General features: G+C 35.1%; 1 protein-coding gene across 1 annotated transcript in view; it reads right to left on the bottom strand.

Moving 5' to 3' along the window:
• Cdk14 (cyclin dependent kinase 14) overlaps positions 1–13015 on the bottom strand; it is a 554426-nt gene that overhangs the window by 250450 nt on the left and 290961 nt on the right. The window contains exon 8 of the mRNA XM_077796699.1: positions 7817–7940. Within this exon, the coding sequence (XP_077652825.1) occupies positions 7817–7940 (124 nt within the window). The remainder of the gene's footprint in view (positions 1–7816; positions 7941–13015) is intronic.

Here is a 13015-nt window from a genome sequence, read left to right as displayed (position 1 = left end):
TGGATATTTCCTAAGTATACATGACTATATCTCTACTCAGATCCTTCATCACTTTATCTGCTTTTTTTCATTGAACTAAAAAATGATCTTGAAATGAAAAAAAGATCTTGTTGTTTATATTAACAGAGAATAATTACCAGCAATTATTCTCTCGTATACTTCAATCCCTCAACCCAGAAGGTCTCATCAACAGAGGACAATAAGATGATCCATCCTACTTGTAGCCATTGGTTCTGCATTTGATGATGTCTCATTTCCTTACATGCATGATATGGCTGAAAATGAACTAATGCTCTTTCAATGAAAATTGCTTCATCTCCACTGAGTTTGAAGCTGCCATTCTTTGCAATCAACCACTATCCACACTGCTTCAGTCTGGTTTATGATGATTGAACACAGAGATTTTTCATATATTATGCATATAAACTGAATATTAGCTGCAGTTCATATACATCCCTCCTGTTCCCAATTACAGCTTTTAAAAAATCCATTTAGATGAGTTTTAGGGCAGTTCTTCAATAATAGATACCTATCACTCTAATAAATACAGACTTTTGGTGATACTAATGTGTAGGTTCATCAATTATAGCAAATGTTCCATTCTGGCTCAGATCTTAATAGTGGGAGAAGCTATGTTTACAGGAAGGTAGCATATCAGAAATTTTGGTACTCACTCAATTTTGCCCTGAACTTAAAACTGTTCTAAAAATAAAGTTTGCATGTTAGTAGACCTTGGAAATGTTATACTATGATAAAACAAAGCAGAAACAACAATAGAATCAGACGTTTACATTATCATCACCATCATCATCAATAAAATTCCTCTTAAATGGAAAAAAAAGAACTTCTGTAGTTTTGATTGGCATTTCTCTGATTGTTAGATATGATGAACATTTTTTCATATATTTGTTGATTGATTCTATTTCTTCTTCTGTGAAGTGTTCAGTTCCTTAGCCCATTTATTGGCTTGGCTATTTTTTTTTTTTTTTTTTTGGTGTTAGGTTTTTTAAGCCCTTTATATATACTGGAGATCAGTGCTGTAGGATAATTAAAAATTAAAGATTTTAAGTAAAATTTAAATGATGAATCTAAGTAATGATTTTAAGATCAGGGAGAAGACAATGTTAAAGTATCAACATTACTTTTAAAACTCTATACACTTTAAATAATTGATCAATGTAAGTAACTTTGTCTAATTCCCACACCAAATCAAAATTATTTCTAACATGTAATCCCAATGATCTATTGGATAGATTTTAAAGTATGTACATGTTCATTTGGAGTTTTAATGGAGCTTCCTAGAGAAATTGGTGGGGGGTAGCACTTTCTTTAGTTCATATTGCAGATCTAGAGATACTCTAAATATATCCTTCACTTTCAAATCTACATGAAAATAAGTGCCTCAAGTTTGCATTAAGACTGTTTATGTGTTAAACTGTCCACAGGGCCTTTAAAAAGTGCAGTGATACTGCATTGGGTGATAAGGACATTTTGTTATTAGAAACATATTATAAAATGTCGCAAGCCATCCATGGGCTGTGTATGTGAGCTATGCACATTTGAGCATATGAGGGGCCTGGCCTGACATTATTGCCTGATTGGGCTGTGCGACACAGGTGTGCCTTTTCTCTCGCTCTGCCTGTGATCCCACACAGTACCTGAGATGGGTGTGGCTTTCCAAGATGTCAATCAACCTGCTGACCACAAGACATCACCAAACAAGACTCTACCTTCAAAACCCAGTCTCTTGCCTCTCTTGCCTTTCTTGCTCCCCTTGCCTTCCAGCATGGGAGCTAAAACCTGAGGTCTCAGAAATTTCCTTGACCCCCCCAAAAAGATATTTCTGTGTTTGTTTGGTTTTTTTAGTTGCCAGCCCAGCCAGCTGGTGACAATAAAACAAAGATATAGTGAAATTAAATCCTGCCAGCCACAGTGAATGGATGAAGTTACATTTATCCTTCATATGTATGTACAGCTCCAATTTGAATTTTGATGTGAATGACAAAAAATAAACAGGTAAATGTCTGTACCCTTGGGTCCTTGGGACTAAAAGGCTTCTATCATTTTTTTGGGGGTGGGGAGATTGAACCACTTGACCACTGACCACTTGTCCACTGAGCCACATCCCCAGTAATATTTTGTGTTTTATCTAGAGACAGGGACTCACTGAGTTGCTTAGCACCTCACTTTTGCTGAAGCTGGCTTTGAACTCACAATTCTCCTGTCTCAACCTCCCAAGACACTGGGATTACAGGCGTGCACCACCGCACCCGGCTAGGCTTTTATCTTTATATTTATCAAACTGACTGACTATATTCTACATCTGGAAGAAGTCTATTTGTTTCCAGGTTCTACTATTTCTTACGTGAATTCTGAGAAGCATCTAAAACACAAACCCTGCACTTGCCATGTCCTCTACAGAGTCACATTGCTGATGTGCTCTTTAAATTAATCTAAAATGTGATTTACAATAATTTCCTTTCCACAATCTATTCAAGGAACAGCCTGAAGGAGAAAACTATCAACATTAGGAAGGTAATATTTTAGGCCGCTAGTGGAAAAAGACCTGTGTAATTTTACTTGATTAAAACCACAGAGCTGTTTAACTTGGTTCCTATGTTAGGAAAGTCAATAACATAAGCCAAGACTTCAAATGTTTATATCACAGACTTCTCACTGTCTCTGTTTTTCTGGGAAAATTTAATCCAACTGTCTTTCAATACAACTGGACTGTGACCCTTAAAAATAGCCAAAGGATGGCTGGGGAAATGTGGGTGGCACCAATATCTTGCATCAATTAAAGGCAGCTACAATTCTACATTAGCATCATTGTTTTAATCTCCTTAATATGGAAAATTAGCTTCAAGTTTTTATATTATACGACAAATAAACTACAAGTTCTTGGTGAATTTTTGCATTTACAGGTTACGCTTCATTGATTTTCTTTTAATGTGCTCTCAATGTATACTGTAAAAGCAGGACTCACATTTATTTGAACTTCCAAGACTGAATGAAAAATTAGATTCTAGGGAGGGATAAGATTGCATTAATTCCAGATTCAATGGATATATTTTTTTTACCCAATAGCAAATATTATGGCCTTTAGAATATAGATTAATAATATCAGAAATGTTTAACATGAAAAGCCAGCACTAAAAGGACTTAGGAAATAGCTGTACAATGCTCTTTTATTCCTCGTTTCAGACAAGTAGTATAAAGCTCAGAATGATAACAACTTTTTAAAAGTTGCAAGCTACTTAGAGCCAGAGCCAGATCTCCTAATTCAAGGTTTAACATGCTGCTCTCAGTAACAGTTCAACTAGACAACCACTGGGGGTCTTCAGAGTAGAAATTTCAATACTTACGCATCTTTTGTGTATGTTTACAATCTCTCAGTGGTGTTTATTTCAGACTCAAAGGAATCCTGAGGGTTAGAACTACCTACAGTCATCAATTCCATCTGCACTCTTAACTATACACAGCCAGCACATCATTGTTAAGGAGAAAACTATGAACTGTGAGTTTGTCAATGCTAATTGAACAGAAAGTAGTCAATTCAGATGAGATTTAGTCTTCACACTCATTTAGTCATGCTTGTATTTTACTCATTCAACCAACATTTACTGAGAAGCTACTGGATGCTAAACAATCTACTCTGTGCTTCTAGGAACAACAGAGAAAACACAGGTCAAATTCTGCACTCACAGAATTTACAATCAAGTAATTGAAGCAAAAGATATTTTTACAAGTGAATCAAATAATTTCAGTGTACCAGAGTGCTATTGAAGAAGCTAAGTTGGAGGGTAGTAAGGGGAGTTTCTATTTGTAGCAATGTGACATAGACTATGACCTCTATAATGAGAAAACGACAACCACATGAGAATCCGGACGAGTGTTCCAGGCAAAGGGAAAGGCCATGCACAAGGTAACAATGTGGGAACAAATGTGGGATTTTGCAGCACCACAGTGCACAAGAAGCAGCAAGGGGACAGAGATACATGCTGATAAAGGATTTGAATTATTTTGCCTAAGATGAGGAAGACAAATCATCAAGTAGGAAATGAGACTGAATACCCACTCTTGATTTTATCATATGTAGGTAGAACAAACCTCTGTAATAGGAAAGCACAGCAATTCAAAATCAAGTGTAATATACTTATTCCAAATTCATATGGGAAATAAAGTTGTTCAGGTAAGTGCTAAAGTGTGTCTTTGCTAATAATAAGAAAAAAAAAACAATACTTAAGGCATTTTGACCACCTGGAACTCATAACTGCATTCTGTTGAAAGCCAAATGGGTCTATAAATATACAACTGTCTGGTTTATTTTCTAAAATCTGCTACATATTAAAGTTGAACCTAATCAAATGACAAAATGTTCTTTCAATTATATGCATTTATTTTGCATTAGTGAAATCTATTTATATAATATGGGCTTCATATTTGTTATATGTAAAAACAGTATATATGTGTGTGTGTGTGTGTGTGTGTGTATAGATAAATAGATAAATAATTTATTAGAGAATTAGGTATCCATATTAGGTTAAATGTCCATATATTTAAAAATAAAAACCATGGGTCACTTGAGATTGAAGGACATGCATCAAGCATATGAAATCCCAACTTTGCAACTAGCTGTCTGTGTTACCAAGTTTCTAATCCTCCTTGAATCTCATGTCTTTTCTCAAAAATATAGGTAAGTATGCTTTGGTATACTATGGGTGAGGAGGAAATGAACCAAGAATTTCTAAGTATCTAATGCAAAGAACAAACATAGTAAATTTCAGTGTTTTTACTCCCCCAATGTATTTTTTTAATAAGAAAGTAGTAACTACAATATGAAAAATACATTTGTCTCTTAATCAAAATTTCATGGTGCTGCTCACATAAGAGAGAAAGGTAAGACAAAGAAATGGTTTCTAAAGCTTTTTATATGTCAAATTCTAAATTAAGACCTTGTGTTTCTAATTGTTCTGCTGCCTGGAACCATCCTATTTTGACTGTTTTGCTTCTCTATAGTTTTCAGTGTGTTTCCTTCATCTCAGACACACACGTGCCCAAACACAGTAAATCACAGTTAATTGCATGTCTTAAATTAAAAGACAAAAATAATGCACAATTAATTGGGGGAAATTGTCAGTTGGCGAATGAGTCTTGCTCATTACACTCTCTGCACAGGATGTACGCCAAGTGAGCATTCCAAGCTAGAAGAATCAGCCCAAGACACCAAGGGGAGGGGCCTGGGCTCAACCCTCTGCAGAGCAGTCTGGGCGGAAGAACCAAATGCTTGTAGCACATACAGCTTTCACTACAAAGATGCTCAGTAAAGGATTGTGCCAATTAGAAGAAACTAGAATTCTCATTGATAAGGGATTGAAGATTGACTAGGTTGTGGGCAATAAGCATGACAATTCTGCCATTCTTAATAATATAAGAAAATGTTCATGGCATATTCTTACATGAAAAATGCTTGAAAAACAGTATTTTATTTTTTTAAGGATAGGTAATAAACACATGAGGCTGGAAATGAGAGGAGGAGTAGAAGGGGGAGGAGAAAGGCACTGGAAAATTCATAAACAAAATTGTTAATATTGTCATTTCTGAGTTGTTCATACTTTCCAAATTTTCTAAAAAAATTGTTTAAAAATTAGATTCTAAGTTGTTTCTCAATCCAGTATTATAAAACATCAGTTTTCATGTTTTTATTAGTATATAATAATTATACATTACAGTGGGGTTCACTGACATTCATATATATACATAAAATAATTTGCTTCAATATACTCCTCAGTATTTTCCCCTCACTCCCCTCACACCCCCATTTCCTTTCCTCTACAATTCTGGTCTTTATTCTCCTAATTTACACATATATTGTTTTTCATTGCTGCATTACAACTATACATAAAAGTGGAATTCAGTGTGGTATATTCATTTTATTCTCCAGTTCTTCCCCTTCTCCTCTCTTCCTCCCTCCTTCTTGATCTCCTACCTTTCTTATACTGATCTTCCTTCTGTTTTCATCAGATCCCTCATTTTATTCTTTTTTTTCTCTCTAGCTTCTGTATATGAGGGAAAACATTTGTCCCTTAACTTTCTAAATGTGGCTTATTTCACTGAGCATGATGTTATCCAATTTTAAAGATTCATTAGAATCTTTTAAGACAAACTTACCTGGCTATTATAATATCATCATTTTAAAATTTAAAAATAATTTCCAATAAGCACATCCATACAATCCTATTGTATCCTTGGCTATACAGACAAACCAATTCTATGAAAATATATTTTAAAATTACACAAAAACATGTTCAATACAATTAAATGTCAATATAATAATTTATTACAATAAAGACCTTATAGTATATTGGCATGCCATAAAGAAATCACTGTAAGTTCCTTGTAATTTACTCACACTGACAAACCATAAAATATATTCACAGGAAAATTAATACCTCTGAATTTGAGGAAAAGTAAACCTTCTCACCCCAATGCATCTACCCTGCCATTATTTTCTACAGCATAGTAGACTTTATATCTAGCCACTTAGAATAATCTTGATGCTAAATCTAGAAACAACAACAACAACAACACACACACACACACACACACAAATATACAAACACAGTTTCATCATTTTTTATCAAAGTGGGTAAATACAAAAAAGTTTTATAATATATCACTAGTAATGGTAACTTTCCCTTTATTTCACTTTTGGAAGAAAAAAAATACAAAAAGCCCAACAGAATACATTCATTCCAAAGTCATTCAACCATCTGCTAACCTTGAAATACAAAAATAATCATTTCCTGCCTTCTTTTATTTATTGGGGTTTGGACTGGGAAAAGATAATCATATATCATCAAAAGCCCATATCACATCCTCAGGCATCTATGTCCCAAGGGTAATATTTTTATTCCATTCTTAATGGAACGATTTTCTAATCAGAATATGTATTCAAACATAATTGAGGTAATGCAATGTCAACACGTGATGCTGTCATCAAGCAACATCCCCCAGTGCTGGGAGTCAACTGAACAGAATGTCTGGTGGGAAACAGAGTCTGAGCAATGCAGCAATGTAAGCCTTGGCCAAAAAAAGGACACAAGAGTTCTGAACCCCTTCAGATGCTCAAAGCCATGTGTGGAGGAAAGTGTCTAAGCTGGAAGAGGCCAATCTTAAAACTTCTTAGGAAGGACTGACTTATAATGGGCCCATTAGAATCCCAACTTTTAAATAGAAATGTGCCTACAATTATAATGTAAAAAATATTTGATATAAAAGTCATTTTTTGAAAGGTCAAGCTGTCCCTAGATTTCTAAGTTATAAATCCTTAGGTAGCATACATTATTGATTACTATATATCCTACAATTCCCTGAAATGGCTCATTTGACTTTAAATTTCTTAAATTTTGAAAAAAAATATTTGTAATTGATGAAGTTCGGTGATGAACTATCATATCCTTCTATTTTTGAGTATACTTGATATTATCATAATAAACAGTAAAAAAAAAGATGTTCTTGAGTATATTTTATGCTCAACATTTTACTGCTATTTCCTTTGGAAACATATATTGAGATCTGATTCATGCTTATATTTATTTAAGTAAGTCTCAATAAGCAGCCTAGATTTTTTAAAAAAATCCATCCACCATTATGTTTTATGTTATATTAAAAAAGAAAAAAAATCTTCTTTCCAGAAAAAAATTTACCATGCTCTATGATGACAGAAATGGTGCACCTAACAAATGCAGTGCCACCATCTGCCTGGCACTTTCACCGTGTGACAAAATAGACTGGTAATTAACTGCTTTCCTACCGAAATCTGCCAGCTTCAACTCCCCCGTGTCACTGATCAGAAGATTCTGTGGTTTCAGGTCTCTGTGCAAAATATAACGCTGGTGGATGTAAGACAGCCCTCGCAGCAACTGAAATAAAAACAACTGAAAAAATAGGGAGACAAAAGTTAAAACCTGAATTCAGACAAATGCCAGTTTCTATATATAGTCTGACAAATACTCGAATTTAGTGAAAATGGATACCCATCACTAAATTTTCTACCAAATTATTAAATAGAATGTACCAGGATTAGCATGTAAATCCCTAATCCATTAAGAAATAAATCTGGAAATTGCTAACAACCTATTATATCGGAGAGATCTGCATTCTCATCTATGCTCTATAAATTGAGCAAAATGTAAAAAAATCAATTCTTTACAATATTTTATTTCTCCAGGTCTAAAATGATGTCTAAGAGAGACATCCATAATATTATAACATATAAAAGAGTACTGTTTATGTAAATGTGTACATATTTAATTCCATAGAAATGACATAAACATGGCACTCATGGATTGACCCATTAACATGCTTTAAGGAAGAGAAAGATAAGATGACTTTAAATAATTAAAACAAAAACAGTCACATGGTCCAATTAATACTCTACTGTAATTATACTGCTCTTGCACATATGGCCATAGAGATTAGGCTATTGCCTAAAGACAGACATGTACCTTCACTAATTACAGAGCAGCCCTATCCTAATGGGGGAAGAAATAGAAAACAGAGACATAAAGGATTCAAAGGCAACATTTGGGTGAAAAATAACTTAAATGATTAATGGCTTTCTCTGTGAAATTGCATCTTATCAAATGTCTATATTTTGATAACAAAATGTATGATGTTAGACTTCCCAGTATTCTGTTTATGAAAAAGAGATTATTGTAAAACTATGTACTTGCCAAATTATTCTAATTGACATGGTATTTTTAAAAAAATCAATCTCCTAAAACAAAAATGAAAAACCAATGTTCTTACTTCTGCCCACATAAACTTGACTACAAAGTTTATGGCGTGAGCCACCCCACTATAGGAACTGTGGCCAGAACTCAACACATGCAGACAATATGTTGATAAGTCTATATACTGGGTACTAACAAGCCAGTTTCAAAGAAGTTTTAAAGACAAAAGATAGTATAAGGATTCTGAAATACTCAAATGAAAAAGATTACCAAATCCTTGGCCCTGGGACCTAGCATTTCTGGAATGTTCTAACTAACTAGAGTCAATGAAAACAAAACAAATATATATATATATATATATATATATATATATATATATATATATATATACATATATTTTTTTAAAGAGAGAGAAGAGGGAGAGAGAGAATTTTTTTTTAGAGAGAGAGAGGAGAGAGAGAGAGAGGGAGGAGAGAATATTTTTTAATATTTATTTTTCAATTTTTGGTGGACACAACATCTTTATTTTATTTTATGTGGTGCTGAGGATCGAACCCAGCACCCCACGCATGCCAGGCGAGCGTGTTACCGCTTGAGCCACATTCCCAGCCCAAGTAATATTTTTAAGAGGGAAAAATACCTTGAAATAATAGTAAGATTAATTCTTCACAAAATCTTTGTGTGTGACAATTTGCATACCAGGCAGTGATAGCCTGGTATTATATTTCAGAGTGTAAGTATTAGAAAGTAGAAATCTGTTCAGTTAGTCTATATTAAAATACTGACTGAAGGACTCCGGAAGCAAACATTTCTCTGGACTTCTCTTGCTCTCAATTCTTTCTGAAGAGTGGATGGAAAGATTTAAGTTAACACCAGCCTCATCCCTCACTTTTAGTCCACCCCACATCCTGAAGCTTAGAGTTTATAATATTATAAGAAAAAAAATACGTATTTAGTTTAAAAAGGAATAAAGGTGACTATTACCTCAGTGACAATTTTAATGAAGTAGGTGCTATTATTATCTCCATACTAGTGATAAGGAGACTGAGTACAGTTTCTGAAGATCACACAGCAATTAAGTGGAAGAGCCAGGGCTCAGACTTTACCACAAAGTTTATGCCCTGAACCACCCCACTATAGGAACTGTGGCCAGAAATCAATACATGCAGACAATATGTTTATATAGAAGCTACTTCCTCCAACTGCTAGGACAGAACATGGATATCTAATAGCCCAGTTTCCAAGGCTACTGAGCTGAGCACTGACTCCACATTGGTGCTCAGTCATTATAACTCTAGATTCCCTGGCTTCCAGCAACCTTCCTCCACTCCCCCCACACCCCAACATACATATACAGCTTGCTGTTTCTCAACTCTGTACTTTTGTTCTTGCTTTTAAAGCCCCCTCTCTCTCTGACATACTAATTTCCATGTACACTTCACTCTCTCCTTAGGAATCCTTTCTTTCTGGAGCCCTCCCTACTCTCTTCAGGCCCTCAGCCCCACGCCTACAGGTTGCGACAAGGTGCTTCTCTGTGCTCCCAATGCAGCTTCGCACACATCTAGCACAAATTTACCACCTTCATAAACTATGTACACAGTCAGCACTCCTGTGCCAGCAATAGGATTATTGAACTGAATTTAGAGACATCTGGATGGTGGCAGATAAAAAATAAATAAATAACAGAAAGGAAACCCAAGAATGGAATTTTCTAGAAGCTAAGGGAAGTGGGTAGATCAAGCAGTATCAAAGGACTCTTGTTTTAATACCTTTGCTAATTAGTGAAAATATATAATCCTTATGCTAATCCAGAGCTATTCAAATCGGATATCATGTTAAAGGAGATTAGGAAAATCAGTATTAGGAAAGGATGCAAATAAACACTCCAGTTATAAGTGTACACAAGCCCCAAACATGAAAAATAGAGCCCCAACAAATTTTTAGTTCTTTGAGCAATGCAGAAAGTAAGTCAGAATAAATCTCCATAGAATATACTCACTGGGGGTTTATAAAGTACCAACCAAAGTATCACATGCTTTCATGCAAAGGGAATGCAAAGATAAATAGAAATAAGATGTGGTTCCTGGACTCGAGGAACTCACGGTGTGCTGAGTATCGCAAACATACAAACAGATCACAGACAAAGGTGATGCACAGCAAGTAAACTGAAAGCACAGAGGTATCTAATGACAATGAGGTATTAAAACTGATTCTACCATTATAGGGAGAAGAGACTGAAAAAATGGTAAACCATAAAACTTGCCACTCCAAAACAAGAATTCATTACCTGTAATATTTAAAAAGGAAACTGAAATGAGTATTCACTAGACACAGAAGTAGATATGATACATAAAACTCCTGTTGCTATACCAAGGGGAAAAATTAAGGTGACAAAACAACGAGCCATTACATAAATTCACAAGAAAAACAAATAAGACAATATATGAAACCATGAAATGATCAACTTATCATCATAAAAGCAATTAGTGATAAGGGGCATTAAAGACTTCACTATTAGAAAACTAGACACTTGACAAATAATGTTTTAACATGACTAATAGCATATTACGTAAGGGTAGGGGTAGGAAGCATTAAGGAATCAGCACCTTGCTGAATTAAATGAAATGTCCAAGTATTCTCTTTGGAAAGGGCCATCCAGAAAACCTGAGTCTTGCTTGGGGATTTCTTCCTCTAGCTAAGCAGGCAAGAACCTAAATTTACCATCGAAATGTTTAAGAAAGCCACTTCTCTTGCTTGGGGTATAAACAACGACACAACAAGCTATACTTGGTCTTCTGTGAAAAATCAGAGGACATAATGAGAACAAATAGGACCACAAAGAGAAGGCTACACTCAGAGACAGAGTAAAAATCAGCTTTACTGTTAAAACTTGGTAAATATCTGTGGAATCTCAAGTGCTAAAAAGGAAAGAAGGGAGACCAATACTGACAAAAGGCTTAGAGCAAAGACTTTTACATACATTTCTTAACCTTTCCATCTATAATCCTGCAGTTCTGTTTTTAAACAAATGAGAAAACTAAAGCTCTAAAGGAAATGCCCTCATGGTACTCCTCCAGCACCTTGTGCTCCTAATGTCACCACATCTCCCCCGAAACAAGGTCAATGCTTGCTAAGTGCATGGAATTAAAAATATTACTGTATTATAAGGTGAACTCAAGTACACAAAGTCTCGATTAACATGTCATATAATGATTCTTGAATTCACAAATTCTTTTTTTTTGGGGGGGGGCAGGGATTGAACCCAGGAGTACCTAGTCACTAAGCTATATCTCCATTCCTTTTTAAGTTTTCATTTAGAGACAGGGTCTCTCTGAGTTGCTTAGGGCTCCCTAAGATACTGAGAGTGGCTTTGAACTCACTATCCTCGCACTTCAGCCTCCCAAGCTGCTAGGCATGCACCACCACACACAAATTCTTGAATTTCTGTTTTTGCTATTTAAAACCTTCTTAGAAATAACTAATATGGCAGAAGGCAGCGTCATGTACTGATTGATAAATTATATTTGGAACTATCTTCCTGTCTTCTACTCTAATAGCCATGAGGTCTTCCTAAGAACAATTTGTTGCCTCAGGATATTTTACTCAATCTTTATAAAAGGAGATTCCTCCCAATCCGTCAGCATAATCACTAATGATTTATATTCTAGTTTGAGTATGTTCAACTTCTGCAATAAAAATGCCAGAGAAAAATGCCTTAGAAAGCAATGATATGAGGAGCAGGGACACTTTTGTCATCTATCTTTAGCCCAGTTGTCTTGCCGTCCCCTGCAGGATGCAGTTCCCATGCTCAGTGCCATAGCATAGTCTTCTTGGGAGAACCCATTAATACTTCATTGATTCCCTTCTGAAACTCTTTAAACTTTAAGCAGGTTGAAAAAAAAAAAAGACAAGTTATTTCATCACAACTTTTAAGGGAAACTGCTAAAAAGAATAGATTGTTGGATTTAAAATGTTACATTTATTGCCCAAATAACTTCTGGCACAGTGAGCAAGAAGCTTCATAACCTCCCCTCCCATCCATGTCTAAAGACCTAAGATCAGATGTTCTTTTTCTCAATGTCTAGATTGGTTAGGTTCCATGAATAGTCAGAAATATATGGATTATTTAATATATGTGGCTCCAATTGATAGGAGATGAAGAACATCTTACAGATTTTCAAGGCATGAACTCCTTAAAAGAATATCCAAGGTCTCTTAGGGATTACAGGAGATTAATGACTTGGCTAATAAGAGCTATTAGCAACGGACCCTACCAC

The sequence above is a fragment of the Urocitellus parryii genome, chromosome 3, assembly GCF_045843805.1.
Source record: "Urocitellus parryii isolate mUroPar1 chromosome 3, mUroPar1.hap1, whole genome shotgun sequence".
NCBI classification, from domain to species: domain Eukaryota; kingdom Metazoa; phylum Chordata; class Mammalia; order Rodentia; family Sciuridae; genus Urocitellus; species Urocitellus parryii.
The sequence above is the reverse complement of the archived record's forward strand: the minus strand, read 5'-3'. Positions and strand labels throughout refer to the sequence as shown.